Source organism: Amphiprion ocellaris, chromosome 13 (genome assembly GCF_022539595.1).
Source record: "Amphiprion ocellaris isolate individual 3 ecotype Okinawa chromosome 13, ASM2253959v1, whole genome shotgun sequence".
Classification (NCBI taxonomy): domain Eukaryota; kingdom Metazoa; phylum Chordata; class Actinopteri; family Pomacentridae; genus Amphiprion; species Amphiprion ocellaris.
In genome coordinates, this window is record NC_072778.1 from 18,105,781 (window position 1) to 18,121,589 (window position 15,809).

A 15,809-nucleotide genomic window follows, 5' to 3' on the forward strand; every position below is an offset into this window, starting at 1 on the left:
GTCATTATAACTTCGTGTAAGTTGCATTTTTACACAATAAGGATTGTTGATTTTATCTCTGATCACTGCTCATATTAGGAACCACTTTCATCATGGCTAGAAAAGATAAAAGGAACAATTACAACAAGAAGTAGCTCCTGAAATGTGCAAACAGGGATGTGAGTATTGCTTTAAGACATACTTGAAAGAATGTGACCCTCTTCTCTGCCAGAATTATTAATCACCTAAAGTTGGGAAATGTAATTTATAGAACATGTAGCTGCACAATTGACAAAAAAAAAGCATGAAATATTTAAGTAATATAATATTTGACACCTCACTAGAGGCCTAATGAAATAGGAAGTTTAATGTTTCTTCGCGCCTGCAGGAAAACGTTACACAGAAACATGAATGGTTTTGTCCTCCAGGCTACAAGCAGATATCTGACTCATCAGTGTGTTAGTCATTCGGTGTGTGTAATGTTTGTAACCTGTGCAGCTGGTAAACACACACACACACACACACCACTCCTTAAACCTGAGACCACCGAATGCAGCAGATTCTCCCGCCCTCCCTCCCTCCGTCCCGGTGTCCAGTCATTTGGTGTCACGTCTATTTAGGGCTGCACTGCTGTTCTTCATTTCCTCTCTCTAATGCTCAAATAGAAGCAGAGACATTTAACTCCAGCAAACGGCAAATGAGGGAAAACTACCGGGAGGACCGGAGGAATAAAACGCATGGTCAGACAGGAGTGAGGAATTTAGCACTGGGACACCAGCGAGCATGATCAGGTAGGGAAACCTCACCACTGGGACATCTTGTGTGGCTTCACGTCTCCTTACTTATGATCCTTCGAGCTAATTTGTGGAGGAAAGTGAGCACAAACAGATCAAGCTGTGTTTTTTGCCGTGGAACTAATGGATTCAGAGCCTAGTCCGTCCACCTCACGCTCAGATGATGAGTCCTCTGATCACACTCCGGCCCCGGATTCTTCCCGCCACACCAGCCACACTGGAAAGCAGAGCGGGCTGAGCGGCCTGGGCTACCAGTTCGCTGTGGCCTGGCACCACCTGAGGCCTTTCATCCCCTTCTTCCTCATCAGCTTCATGATCGTGGGCCTCGTCTACCTGATGCAGGCCATCATCTACGGGGGGCCCTTCAAGGACCCGCTCTTCTTTGTCAAATTTAACGAACGCTGGCCCCGACCGACTCCACAGCAACACGACTCTCCATCCCCTACTAAGTTTTTCAGCCCGGTGCCCTCCTCAGCGTTTCAACGGTTTCTCCATGAGCTGCACAGAGACAATGAGACAGTGTGAGCTGGAGGAGCTGCTTCCTTTCTCTGTGAATATAAAAAACATTCATGGGATTACACCAGGACTCGAATTAAGAGAGCACAGACTGGTATTGGACTACTTACCCTTACTGTAATCAGCTTTTCACCAGTTATATTACTGGTTGTAAAATGACATGTATGACTGGGTGAAGATGGATTTTTTTTTTTTACAGCGTGTTCAACTCAGTCAGAAGCTTCTCTGAAATCAAGGACAAGAAACTTTAATCAATCAAAGTGCTTCAGTCAGTTATATGAAACATGGAAGACTGGTGATGTAACATTTTCAACAGCACTGCAAGCGATAAGTGAAATTATATCTGCTGATGCTTCCGCGGCCTTTAAAGATGAAAATGTGCCTGATATGTACAGTAAAGCATGAACGATATGCAGCTCTGTCTGTGACAGCTGATGTTAACCCCTGAGCAAACACTTCAACAGTCTTAATTCAAACAGAAATTCCAAAGTTACAGTATTTTAGCACCAAATTCCTGCTTTGTGTTGTTATCCAACGTCCACAACGGCTCGGTAAGAAAACACTGTCAAGAGAAGTGCAGAGAGTACAATTTGTACTCTAAATAATGTAACTTTGGAGGATGGAAGCTTGGTTTGATTAAATCAGGCCTCACTTAAGCTTTACTAGAGGTAATTTTTGCACTGAGCAAAGACTATGAAGGGATAATTTTTCTGCTTGTACGGACAAAGAAGCACCTTAAATGCATATACGGGCATGACAGTGTTGTATAAAAATGTGAACTTATCCTGAACACAGCAGATCACAATGTCTGACTTTGTTTCTCCTCTCACCATCATGGTGCATTTCCTTGAATGTCCCATAACATATATAGAAACCATCTCCCGTAAGTAGAAGGGCATGTAACATATCATAAAACTGGCTAAGATGCTTGTGATACTGTATCTTATTTCATCTGTGTGTTTCTGATGTCCACCACCTCTACAGTCTAACACAGGGACATTTCGATATGAATGCAACTCATATGCTCATTATTGTGAATATTATAATCATATATTTCTATGGTAATGCTCAAACAGGAGGGCTGGTGGTGACAAGCAGACTGATTACTGTGTAAAAACGGATACAGCTTAGATGTGGATAAAAATAACATCTTGTTAACTTGTTTATTCGTGTCAGTCATGGTGTCCAATCATTAAAGTTGTTGCATCTCAAATCAGAGCGTGACAGAGTTGAGAGGATGTTTAATTGAGTCTCTGCAGTCGTAGCAAAGGGCCGTTAATAGTGTGAAAACACACCCCAGCATAGACACAAATGAACGGAGAGACCAAATTGCCATATTTACGTCATGTAATAACAGCTGAACTATCTCAGTCACAGCCGAGCAAAACATGCTGTTGAGGGTCATGACGTGGTTGAAAGCACAAATAAATTTCTAGTAAGTAGAGCCTGTTTCTCTCTCTCTCTCTCTCTCTCTCTCTCTCTCTCTCTCTCTCTCTGTCTCTCTCTCTCTCTCTCTCTCTCTCTCTCTCTCTCTCTCTCTCTCTCTCTCTCTCTCTCTCTCTCTCTCTCTCTCTATATATATATATATATATATATATATATATATATACACATCCATGTTATTGGAAGTTTCACAAATAGAATTAAAGTTTCACAAATCAGATTATATCACTGTAATGTGAAGAAAAATGATCTAGCCCATATTTATTTTGTCTGTATTTTGTGGCTCTGGTCTCATGTGGTCCAGATGTGCAAAAAGCGGTGAAATCTCCTCTTTTTGTGTGTTTTTGCACTTTCACAGATAGAATTAAGGTTTCACAAACCAGAGACTGTGTTTTAAAGATGCTTTAGCTTCTCTGACATAATTAAAATCAGTCAGATTTGTCTAATATATATATATATATATATATATATATACACATATATATGTGTCTATATATATATATATATATATATATATATATACACATATTAGGTGTGAATCTGTCTAATGTGGTGTAATGTGGAGAAAACAAAGTGAAAACTTTTCTTTCTTTTTTTGGCATTTTTACAGACTGTGTAAATTTCGTCTTTCTCACAAAATGAAGTCAAGATTTTTTTTGTCTAGGTATCATGGCTTTGGATCTAATGTGGTCCAGGTTAAATAAATAAATAGTTTAATGTCCTATATCCTTTATATCCTTTAGGCTCTGACCTGATCATACATTTGGACCTGATCTAGTCCAGATGCGAGGTGCATCTTCACAAAAACAATAAGGATTTCACCGATTTGAAAGAGGAGAATTTGAAAGAGGGTTTCAGACACCATTAAAGGTTTACCTAAAAGTTCTCACACTGGTTTACTTCATTAGAATGTGGGGGGGAAACAAAAAATCAGTCATTTGTCTCTGTAAATTAAATTATCTTTAACTTCCCAGTTATCTGCAGAATTAGAAGAGTCCTTTAGCATCATCTCAGCTCATTTCTTTTGTCTTGTGTCACAGAATTTCTAACTTTGACCTCCAACTTCATGCTTTTGATGCTCTTCCTCTGTTCTTCGGCTCTCTCTGCTCCCTGCAGCGGCCGCGTGTCGCCGCCGCCTCCTGGTGGCGGAGCGACGAACTGCACCTCACCGTCTCTGCCGGTGACCACGCTGACCTGTGGTTGACCTCAACAAACTGGACAGAAAACTGAAAAAAAGAGCCCAACATCGTACTGTCTGTTAAACCCAGTCTGAAAACACATTTTTTAAAAAACGAAGTATTTTATTGGTTTGAGGTGGGAGCGGAAATAAAGAGCTGCAGACGGTGAGTGAAGCTGTTTTCTGTCACCCGCCCGCGTTTGACCGCAGCTTTAATTAGCCAGCTGGGATAGTTTGGTGGAAACAGGCCAGAAATGCAGGAAAGTTTAGCCAAACTAGCTGCTGTTTTGTTGGTGATTTGTTAACTAGCAGGTGGTCTGTCATGACTACTTTACAGCTTTATTACTGTGGGCTTTATGACTGTGAGTTTCACTGCTAGCTAGCTGTCAGCAGAGATGCTAACCTGCAGGTGTGTTCTGATCCTGCCCTCATGCAGGTACCTCAGCTCAAATGCCCCTCTGACAGCCTTTATTTCTCATTTTATCCTATAAAAACTTTAGAATTCCTATAGTGATTTGTGTAATGTGTAACCTAACACTTAGCTGGAGTGGTTACTTCAGTTTAACTATCTGGAGTTGGCTCTAACAATGGGACACTTTAGGTTGTTGATGTCTTTGAATAAGTTGGTTTATCAGTGTTAAAATGAATCTGCAGAATGTAACCAAGTAATTACATAATTACAGTGTTAATTTGGAATATTTTAAAAGATAGTTGAAATACTAATGAGGCATTGAAGACATCCAAAAGTAAAATAAGGTAAAAATAAAGATGATGCCGATATGTACAAGTTTAACGATTACACTTATACAGAATAATAGTGCTACTTTTCTGTTAATGTAGTCAGCAAGTTATCTAGAAAAAACATCAGTGTTAACATGATGTTGTTGTACATGAAGAGCTGTAAGAGAACAGTGTGATATTTTGTTGCTGAACCGGAAGAGCTATAAAGAGAAGAACATGAGAGAAAAGGAATTCTGAGTAAATAAAATCAGCGCTTCTTGCTGTAATTTCCTAATGTGCGTTTTCTCACTTACAGCAATGCAGGCGGGCAATAAAATTATCATCAGTAAATGTCACTTACTGTTTGGTCATCTTTTATTTAATCACTTAGTTGTTTGGTCTGTAAAATGTCAGAAAATTAATATTTTTTTAAATATTTATCAGTGTTACTCAAAGCCCAAGATAATGTCTTTGTGAGTTATGTTTTGTCCACCACCCAAATATATCCAGTTTATTGTCACAGAGGAACAAAGAGGAAGCTAGAATAAGAGAATCTGGACTATTTTTTAAAAAAATGACTCAAAATAGTTAATCAGTTATCAAAATTGATGCAAGCTGGTGTTTAATTGAATGGCTGAACACTAATTGATTAATTGTTGCAGCTCTATTCTCTTTAAAATCCTCATGCGCTGTTTTTAAAACTGAACGAGCTAAATGAATCTGTTGTATGCAGAACAAGAATCAGTGCGATTCATATTAAACTGGGTATTAGAAAAATCCAGTTTTCTTTCTTAAAGTGTTCTTTGGACCAAGTGTCAGATTATGTTTGTTTAGTTATGTTTGTTTTGTCAAGCCTATTTTATACACATTAATTCCATTAAAATGTATTATTTGAGATGATCATGAGTCTGATAAGGCACTCAGCAAACATGCATTGTTCACTCCAATATTAATATAAAAAATCTATTATTTAGTGACTGCATGTACAATCTTGCATTCAGTCTTTATTGTGTGGATAATAAAAATGCTACTTTTTTGTCCGTATTGTTTACAGCCCCTACCAGGTAGAATTCAGCAGTCTTGTAGGACAATGTTTGTACCATCTTCTAAATGCAAATCACCTCTTATAATAAATCCTCTGTGTCATCCTCTCTGCTCTCTGTGTTTTGAAGTGGATGGGGAAATGTGGTGCTACCAGAAACCGGGGTTCGAAGCCTTCCTCCTCAATGAGCTGCAGAAACAGCAGCAGTGCAGCGACTTCTGTGACACTCTGCTCCAAGCAGAAGGTAGAAACATACTCCAAACTCATTAATTGTTGCCTTTAAAGGTCCCATATTGTGCTGCTTTTCAGAAAATTAATTAAAGTCTTAGGTGTCCTCAGAGTGTGTCTTTCAAATTTTAATCTCAAATACTGGAAAAAGATGGTTCATTTTACCAAGACTGTATAACTCCTGATTCTAGCTTTGTTCTAAAAGGGCTTTTTCAAAGTCTGTGATGTCTAGCATTTGTTGCTGCTGTCCAAAGCAAATGGAAGCATTTTCCTAATGTTATGGTGACATTGCACCATACCTAATAATAATCCCCTGGGTCTTCAGTTCCCCAAATGTTGTGAGTGCATAAAGATTCTTGTGTTCTCTCTTGCAGCAACAGAAGAACATGTAGTGTACTTTTCACGGCCCTAAGATTTTTTTTAAAAACTTCGCTCATCTGGAAGCATTAAGCAGCTTTATGCAGAGTGTTAGCTAGACAACTATTGCTTCCCTAGCTGTTTACGTAACAGCTCAGTAAACTTCTTACAGGCTTGTAAAGCTGTGAGGCGATCTAGTTCTGGAATGACAGAAGTAAACTTCATATCTTGTTACCAGTTGGTTTACACCTCCAGATTTCTAGCAAACACAAAATACATTAAAAATGGCTTTTCACCATAAGGGATCTTTAAAATAATTTTGCAGTTTGTATAGTCTGTGTGGGTTTGCATATAGATAGTGTGTAAATTTATGATGTCTCTCTAGGTTCATGTAGTTGTGGAGGCATTATCTTTTGTGACATCCTCTCTGTCCTCCAGGTGTATCAGTACCAGTACACAGTAGTGTTCTCTCAGCTATCAGCCCCCACATGTCGTCCGCTCTGTCCTCCACACCGATGCCCCCTGCAGGACAGAGTCGCCTCCTGGACTTTCGAGCTCTGGGCGCCTGCACTCTGCTGCACATAGTCAGACTTCTGTACTCTGGAGAGATGACAGGGGAGGGGGAGAAGGAGAAGCAAGAGGCCATCTCTGCTGCTGCCAAGCTGGGCATCCACGGACTGGTGGAGGTCAGGAAAAGGGATTCTAAAAACAGAAACTGGGAAGGAGTCGGGCACTACACAGAAGTGGGAGTACAAACAGAGTCTCTACCTGAGGGGAATGAGGGGAGACAGGCCATATGGAGGAGAGAGGTGAGGGATGGGAGCACTTTACTGTGGAAAGAGACCCAGTCAAATGGTGGAAATGACGTGTGGACTCAGACAGAGGAGCAGCAGATAAACACAGCGCCTTCTGCTGCTCACTCAGTAGCCTCCTTTGAGACCATTGACATGGAAACTCTCCAGAGTTTAGGACAGACAGATTCCTGTCTGGTTCGCCCTCAGATTGTCCCCATGTCTGTTGTCTATCCACCAAATGAATCCCAGCCTTTCTCTGCTCCGTCCACCTCTATGCAAGAATCCACAACAGCTGGAAGCACATCTGTAGCTGTTGTGGCCTCCCCATACACAGCCGTCCCCCCTTCCCTCCCTTATGTTTCCAGCCAAACAGCCCTGTGTGCCGCTGACCCTCAGACCTGGTTGACTGGGCCCCAAGAAGCCGGCAGAGACGCAGCAGCAACTGAAGAATGGGAGGACGAGCGGTTCGAGCAGTTCCAAGGCAATATACCTGGATTCATTAATTACTTCCTTAACCCAGTCAAGGGGGAGGGATCCGGCAGGGGCAGAGCAGCGAGGAGGCGAGGAGGTAAGGTTGGACGTTGCAGGAGTACCGGGACGGGTGGGAGTAGAGCCAGGGGGCCACGAGCAGGAAGAGGAGGTCGGGGACGGGGAGGCATCACTCAGAAGGTGGATTTGCAGGAGGTGGGAGTGGGCCGGGTGCAGAAGCTGTTCCTGCACAGGTCTGGGACGAGGATACCCAGGACGGGTCAGGGTGGAGGAGCAGTCGGGAGGAAATTGTACCTGAACACCAGAGAGATTTTCAAACCAGGCACGAGCTGCAAGAGGGGGAGAGGGCGCGGCAAAATGTGGGAGTTCAGCCAAAGCAGAGATGTGCTGGTGGGAGGTGAGAGAGGAGGAGGTCACAGCCAACGTGGACGGAAAAAGACAGCGCAGCAGTTGAAGCAGGTGAGCGTGCTGTGTCCTGTTTAGGCGTCATACTCACAGGGATGGGAAGGCTGCAATGATTTAGCAAGTAAAGTACAAAAACAGGATTTTAGAGGGGTCACAGTCCTGCCCTGTGATATTTAGAAAGTCTGTAGTTGTTTTAATGGTTAAAAATGTTGTAACATTTCCTCTCAAATGTCAGGAAACCATACCAAAACAAAGAAAAATATGAAAAACACGTCTTTAAAATGTGTTTCACATCATCAAATTGAAAATTCTGGTCTAGGATTTCTCTGTTACATAGGTTTAATAGTTTGTCATTAGATTCATTATTGTAGTATTTTAATTACAACTACTCTTTCTTGCTTAGTTTCTAGTTTCTTTACATGTGTATTTGTGTGGTTTTATTAAGTGGCTACTTGCAGAAGTTTTCTCCTCTGCAACTGATCCAAATGCTACAAAGGGTATTGGGTCCAGCTCTGATTGGTTAATAAGTTTGTATGAGCGAAGAATCAGTTTAGTTCAAGCAGGATAGCAACAGTTACAGCAGACTGTAACATATATGCATTGTCTCCTTGGTTACAGGACAGTGGCCCTGTTGGTAGGCGTGGAAGAGCTAAATCAACAACATCAGCTTCCTTTTCTTACCCACTCCTTCGATTCTACAATCTTCACACGTTACCTCCCTCCATCCCTGTCCTCCAGCCGTCTACCAGCCTGCTGTCACCTGCAGCCTCCTACATGTCTCCTGCGTCGTCCCTCCTCCACACCACCCCGCTCCCCCCACCAGCCCCTTCAACTCATGATGAGCAGCCCGAGAATATTGATCGTCTTCTGGAAGAAGTGATGATGGGACTTGACATTTTACCAAACAGCAGAGCTCCACATTCTCAGGTTCTTCTTCCAGGCAGCAGCAGCAGCAGCAACATCTTTTCTTCCTCTGGTAACACTTCCGCCCAAAACAGACAACAGTGCCACGCCACTGATGTCCATAGATCCACAGAGGTTGTTGCTGTGGCAAGAGGAGCTGGTAATTCCAGTTTTAAAAACGGTGAGGCACCTGTTCTGCAGCAGCAGTGTGAGGGAGAGCTGAACGAGATGCTGGAGCACTTCCTTCATTCGTTTGAGCAGCAGATTGAAAGCCATGGTGCCAGGGAAGAGGAGACAAATGTTGACAGCTCTGCAGATTCAAACCAGCCGTCCACAGTCCTGAGCAAATACAAAAAAACAACGAATCAGACCACAACCTCTCGCACCTCTTGTCTACAGAAGAAAAATGCACAACGTCGAGTCAGACGACCCCAAACCACTGGAACTGAAACTGAAACGCTGCAGAGCCGCTCACCGCCACGCCAGACCTCCGCTAGCCGAGCTGTTTCCCCCAAACACACTGAGGAAACGCTGCGGAAAGTAAAACCACCACCCAAATGCCCGAAGAAGAGAAAATCAAAACAATATCAGCTTTCATTAGAGAGAAAGAAAGTGTGGGTGAGGAAACCAGTGGCATCAGGTGATGCAACGACCCAAACTGTTTGTGACCGAGAAGACAAGCAGCTAAAGCAGAGACCTGTGGTCCACCTGGAGAGGAGCAGCCTGCTGCCAGTCAAAGTGGTATTACGGAGACAGAGCTGTCTGGAAGACAAGGTGACAAACTTTTCCATTTAATCTCCATTATTGTTTCTGTTACAAAAAATCTCGACACAGTTAGATGGTGCTGTGCGCAGGACATTTTGTAAGATTACAGAGTGGTGATTATAGATGGTGAGAGGTAGATTTATCTGGAATTGATTAAAAAAAATGTAATAATGCTGATAATCACAAACATTGTGGATACCAGCAACCCAAGTTTTACAGCAGAACATTGCATTGTAATTAGGTGATCAATGTTATGCTCTTAACCTAACCGTGGTTTTAATGTTGTGGCTGATCCAAGGAGTAACAGCACTGTATTTAAGGCACCAGTGCTCTGCCCATTCTGTTGCTGTTCAGTTGTTGCCACAACGCTCACATAAAGTCTGTGCTGCAATCTCAGTATTTTAAAAGCCCCAGCATCTGCCTGCAGCCTCAGTATCATCGCTCCTCACAAGGAAACACTGAGCTCAGTGGGCTGATAATATCCTATTTATGAATATCCTGTGAACCTGAATTGTGTGAATGCGGAAGAAAATGTGTCAAATGTTTTGTATATGTGTGTGTGTGTATTTTTCAGAGTCCTGAAAAAGCAAAGACCTGTTCATCATCAGTGAAAACCTCCTGTGAAAGCTCATCTGGAACGAATCAGCCAACGTGGATCAGCACAAAGACATACCCGATCAGGAGCAGGTTTAAGGAAGCACAAATCGTGGTGAGGATAAACCTTTTCCACAAGCTCAAAGACCTTATGTCGCTTGAGCTTTCTAGAGAGAGGCGTCACGCTTACAGCGAGGCTCTGCGGATGGAATGACAGTGTAGACTAATTATTGGTACACCACTTTGGTTTCCTCTTGATGCGCCCATAAGCCAAATAACATATAACATAGACATATGCACTTATTCTGGGAATAAGTGTCATTGGACTGCCATCATTACATTATCATGTCCAAATTTTACATTGGTTTAGCACCAAATACCTACAACAACAACTTTCCTAACAGCCGTAGTTATGTTTTGTGTTTAATGCCAATCAGCAAATGCTCGCATGCTAGTACAATGACATAAATTTAGTGTCATTGTTAGCAGCATTTCATTCAGGGTCACTGGTTTCAACTACTGGCCATAAGTCCAGGCTTGTAGAGTCACCAGCATGGCTGTAATGCTGGATCTCAAAGTCGTTTTCTTTTGTATTTGGATAATTTTCTAAGTTTAACTTGCCTCTCAGGACAGTATGCTGTTACTTGAGGAGCCACTCTCAGCAGACCCACCAGTTCGCAGACGAGGCAGACACAGGAAAAATTCACAGCAACTCAGTTTATCGAACAGTAACAGTTCAGTGCCACCAGCGCAAACACAGCCTGTGGATCCTGGTGGCACCGATAAACCACTAGAGAAAAACCAAGAGAGACGTGAAGAAGAATCAACTGTCCAGCCACAAGAAGAGGCAGATGGACCTACAAGTAGAGGACAAAAGAGGGCAGCCATGTCAAGTGAGGACAGAAGTGATGATGCCACAGTGACCAAGAGGGTTTGCTTTGAGCAAATTCCACAGCCAATTTGTGAAACATGCATGCCAAACTCTGAATCTGCGATTTCTGTCTCTGAACCACCAACCACAGAGCCAGAGGAGATAATTGACGTAGAAACTGTTTCACTGTCGGGTTTGGAAGGTTTACATGAAGAAGAAGAAAAACCAAAACCAGTGTGGAGTGAAATCAAACTCAGAGAAACAGAGAACAGGTTGTCAGAAGAAGAGATGTACAGCAGCGCTGATGAGATAATTGATGTGGAAGGAGATGACGACAACTCGGAGGCTCAGGAGAACAAAGACAAGGACAACTGCCAGAACGCAACAGCAGCAAGTCTGTCATATTTTGTTGATGAGAAGTCTTCTGTTTCACCTTCACATCAAACAAAACAGTTCAATCCGGAGTCGACAGAAAGGTGGGAGGACGACAAGGACGAGGACATCGATGTGATCACAGGTGGCAGTTCTGTTCCTGAGCCGGTGATCATCAGCTGGACAGAGTCTTCAGAGGGTGAGGAAGACGAAGGAGGCGAGAATATTGATGTTGTTGAAGACAGACCGCACTTCATCAACAATGTTCACTACTGTGAGTAAAGTTAAGCTTTTTAACAGAAAAGGCTGCAAGTTGCAGGACAGACAGAGAAAGTAATAGTGACAGCATTCAATACAAAAATGGTTTCATCATCAGTGTTTACAAGTGATGTCTAAATTCTCATCTTTCTGCTTTGTGTTCACGTCCATGTGCAAACACACTGACAATAACATGAGAGATTTTTGTTTTCCTATTCCAAAGATGTTTAGGAAAAGAGCACCTGTAAGAAACATGTTAGTTATTCGTTTTGGACAGAAGCATCATAGTGTTTGAAGACATTAGTAAATTTAATCAGCAACAAAACAACATGACTGTAAAGTTCATGTACAAAATTTAGATTCAGCTCCTGAGCTGATTGTACAGACTTAACTATTGTAAGGCTGTAGAGGACAAATAGGATTGCTCATATTTTGTATTTTTTCATGCTTTCGAGATATTTTGCCTGTGATTTTATGTAGAGTTGCTGCTGATTTGTAACTGACAAGCAGAAATGTTCAGGAAAGTTTGTTTTTACTGGTATGTGTTGAAAGCAACTCTACAGAATCAGTGTTGTGAGAGTTTTACTGCAACAAAATGAAGGTTTTGTACTGTCAAATGAGTCGTCAGTGTTTTATTAGTTGTATATGCAGCTGTTACAAGTATGATCGGTAATGTCAGCCTCTGTCCTGCCAAAATGTTCTACGAAAAAGTCTTCTTTGTGTTCTGTCAGCTTATGTTTGACAGTGTTTCTTGTGGCACTTTTGGTTCTTGGGTCTGATTTTTACAATAAAGACTTCTCTGTTCTCTTTGTACTACAGAAGTTCTGCACAGTCTTTGAACTGACCCTTAAATTAGAAAAATATCCACACACATGTTGAGACTTCAGCCATGTGTCATAAAACTATCAAAAAAGATTTCCACTGACATAAAAAAAAAAAACAGTTCTCTGTGAAAATATGAGCTGAAAAGCTTCTACTAGAAGGAGAAAAAAGGGTGCGAAGTGGAAACCCCACTTTATTTTATATATATTTTTTTAAAACACCTTACCATTAATGCACTCTCAGGCTGTCGTGAAATTACATACAGTCTCACAAATAATAAACCAAGAATACATGAAGTGAAAATGACTTTATTAGTTATCAACCTGTGGATCAACCTCCTACACACAACAACAAAACACATCTGAGCTGCACCACAGAGCGAGTGCAGCTGGGGAGTTTTTCCTGGACACGTTGGAGCTTCATCTCCCCTCTGTTCGAATTGTCATCGCAGAGCTCAGGTGAGAGTACAGCGCAGGTGTGTGTTTGTGTGCATAGACACCTCTAAACCAAATAAAAAGACACTGTGCTGAGTGTCAGTTATGTCAGCATGTGTGTGTGTGTGTGTGTGTGTTTCCCTGTGCTTTAACAGTGCGATATTGTCTCTTATCACACTCTGTGGCAGCGGCTGTATATCAGTAGTGTTGTCGGGTTGGGGCGGCTTTTTCGCGTCTCAAGTCAAGAGGAAGGAAAGGATTGAAGAGAGAGAGGAAGAAATAGAGGAGGGGATTGTGGGTAGCGGGATGGGGGGTGGAGGGGAGCTGCTGTCCGTGGGCCGTGGCCTCAGTCTCAGCCTGTCCTCCTCTCAGTGCTGGATGCGCCTGATGGACTGGATCTGGGGAGTCTGACAGTGGGAGCCCCAGTTCCTCCAGTGCTGGTAGTCTCCACTATGTCTCTCGCACTCCATGATGTACTGCTGGCCCCTGTAGCCAGGGAACTGGTAGCACACGAAGCTGTGGGACGGACGGGAGAAGGCAAGCAGGAGTTAGTGGGACTGTTTCAGGAGCTGCATGAGCTGCTGTGACAGTTTGGATTTGATACACGCTTAGAGCTCCCAGCCGGTATGTCCATTACATTCAGCACACATTGGTGAGGGATCACGGGGATTTACGGTTGTAACAAAATGTAGATTGACAGAGATAATGTTACAAGGTCTCAAGATATAGGTAGAACAGAAAAAAAGCATTTGGAAACAGATTTGAAGTAGAAAACTGAGCGTCCATCATTTGCAGAAGCATTTATGGAGGAATTTGTCCAGTTTTTGGAAAAAAAAGCAACCTACTGATACTTTCTCCGTTGTCATATTTACACAGAAATTCATAGTAATACTTACGCGCCGCACTGCACGTGCATGGAGCCAACCTCGGGCATCATCCAGCCCATGGCCTGCAGAGAGGGGTAGTCGTCGCAGATCTCCACACTGCGGCCCATGAAGTTCTCCCTCTCAAAGATGATCATGCGGCTGCTCTGGTGAGACTGAACGTCGACAGAAAAACAGATTTCCGAGTTAGAGTTTGTGCTTTCAGGTGGAGAACACGAGACCGTGGGGAGTCAGGATGTACTCACGGCGCAGTAGATGGGGCGCAGAGACATGAGACGCTCCACATGGTAGGAGATGGAGCCACTGTAAGCGTCCCAGTGGGGGTACTCTCCTCTCTCCAGGATGAACTGCTGGCCCTGGAAGTCATGGTGCTCGAAACCCACCCAGCTTCACAGAAACACACAGAGAGAGGCTTGTTTACATGACGCTCCCTTCGCTTTCAAGACAATGCTGTAATCCAGCTTCTCATAAATCTCAACACAAACACCTTTTTTCCTATAGGATTTAAGAGTAAAACCATGTAAGAACCCTAATGATGTCAATCATCACCCTACATGACTTCTTATCTTCTGTAGTGTTTGGGATGGACGTATGAAGGAGAAATCAATCATTTTCCTTCATTTACTCCATCAGCGCATTTCATTCATTTTACATTTGTGTCTTATTTTTCCCATGCTGCTGCCAGAGACAAAACTTGAAGACTTACGCTCCGCTTTCCACCCTGATGGAGCGGATGTTGTCCAGTCCACACTCCTGGATGTTGCAGCACTCAGAGGTGAACTCCAGGCACTTTCCCTGGAAATGCTCCTGCTCGAACACAGTCACCTGAGGAGAAAGGATGGTGAACAGGAAGACGAAAGGAATTTACTTGGCATGAAGGTTGTACAATTTACCTTTACTATCAAGTACAGATCGTGTAAAACCATCTCATGTCCACTTTGAATCTCCATTTGTGCACAATTGAACATTTGTTTACCTTGAAGAAAGGAGCCAGGCCCATTCCTGAGTTGACCAGCGGCTGCATCATGGGGGATCTTGTAGTTCTGTACATCTTTACTCCTGAAGTGGCAAATGAGGAGAGAATAGAGGAAGTAAAGAAAAGATCATGAAGGTTTGAGAGAAACAGCACCAGAGAGAAAATGCACTGTAGAGCATCAGTGATTCAGTAGTTTAAAGTTCTAGACTCTCCTACATGTTGCTTTAGTGTGAAATCATGCTGTTGTTCACCTTCCACTCTCAGGACCATCACCAATCCTCATTTATGCCACACAGCTACAGTTTTTCTCAGAAAAATCTAAAACATCTGTATTTTAAATAATCTGTCTGGCATCAGTCCAAGTGTTTTGCAGGTGTTAAAAGTGCTTTTGGATTTCAGTTTCTGTGTGAAAGCACCTTGAGCGCACCTGTCTGAGTGACCGTGAGCTGAGTTGAAAGCAGAGATGCAGCCTTACCTAGATTGGCACTTTATTAGAAGAGCTGGGAGTGTTACGCGCCTACCGCCTGCCTCGCGTAGAGCTTTCGGAGAAGCTGGCGCTTCAGTTTTATACCGACGGTCGGGGAGCGCGCCTACTCTTGCGTGTCCGCGCCTCTGACTCGGACCGTGCGTAATGTCCATTTGGCACCGCAGCAGGAACGAGGCGCGCTCCCGGCGCAGCTGCGCGGCCGCTGGATGCTGTTGTCCTGCTGCAGCGACCAGCTCAGCAGATCCTATAGTGCTGCTGAGGCTCGGAAACAAAGGCGCTCCGGTATGTTCGCACCCCGGTCAGCAGTCCAACGCGTGGACCGGCACAAAGGGCCGGGATCGGCGTGGAGAATGTGGGGATTAACGGCGCAGCAGAGAGGCGCACAGCAGGATGGAAGTGGGTGGTTTAGGAACTAATGTATAGAAACGTGAGAGGGGCAGTAGAAATATGATTTTATATATTAAGTGAAATGTCATTGTCACCAGATGGAGTTGGTGTT

The 15,809-nt window shown here is 43.2% G+C and overlaps 2 protein-coding genes across 3 annotated transcripts; one reads left to right on the plus strand and one right to left on the minus strand.

The window, feature by feature from the left end:
- The first annotated feature begins 3,301 nt into the window (after positions 1-3,301).
- On the plus strand, positions 3,302-13,253 carry LOC111576483 (uncharacterized). Of its 2 annotated transcripts, XM_035953699.2 has the most exons (6): positions 3,302-4,075; positions 5,802-5,915; positions 6,695-7,998; positions 8,563-9,621; positions 10,187-10,321; positions 10,835-13,253. In XM_035953699.2, exons 2-6 carry the CDS (start codon positions 5,813-5,815, stop codon positions 11,729-11,731), a joined length of 3,498 nt encoding a protein of 1,165 aa, XP_035809592.2. In that variant the 5' UTR covers positions 3,302-4,075; positions 5,802-5,812; the 3' UTR covers positions 11,732-13,253. The 2 variants fall into 2 exon arrangements, with proteins under 2 accessions (XP_035809592.2, XP_054872774.1); XM_055016799.1 differs by having other exon boundaries at positions 3,302-5,915.
- On the minus strand, positions 12,822-15,374 carry LOC111576496 (beta-crystallin A1-like). Its single transcript, XM_023282198.3, has 6 exons — positions 15,299-15,374; positions 14,824-14,906; positions 14,554-14,672; positions 14,093-14,234; positions 13,860-14,002; positions 12,822-13,479 (listed from the first exon to the last, which is right to left on the minus strand). The coding sequence occupies exons 2-6, from the start codon at positions 14,896-14,898 to the stop codon at positions 13,332-13,334; spliced, it is 627 nt and encodes a 208-aa protein (XP_023137966.1). The 5' UTR covers positions 14,899-14,906; positions 15,299-15,374; the 3' UTR covers positions 12,822-13,331.
- Between the last annotated feature and the right edge of the window lie 435 nt (positions 15,375-15,809).

Coding starts and splice junctions, on each gene's coding strand:
- LOC111576483 (XM_055016799.1), top strand. CDS start 5,654: ATGCTACTTTTTTGTCCGTATTGTTTACAGCCCCTACCAGGTAGAATT. Junction 7,999..8,562: donor CAGCGCAGCAGTTGAAGCAG/GTGAGCGTGCTG, acceptor CCTTGGTTACAG/GACAGTGGCCCTGTTGGTAG. Junction 10,322..10,834: donor TTAAGGAAGCACAAATCGTG/GTGAGGATAAAC, acceptor CTTGCCTCTCAG/GACAGTATGCTGTTACTTGA.
- LOC111576496 (XM_023282198.3), bottom strand. CDS start 14,898: ATGTACAGAACTACAAGATCCCCCATGATGCAGCCGCTGGTCAACTCA. Junction 14,673..14,823: donor GCCTGGCTCCTTTCTTCAAG/GTAAACAAATGT, acceptor CTTTCTCCTCAG/GTGACTGTGTTCGAGCAGGA. Junction 13,480..13,859: donor ATGCACGTGCAGTGCGGCGC/GTAAGTATTACT, acceptor TCCGTCCCACAG/CTTCGTGTGCTACCAGTTCC.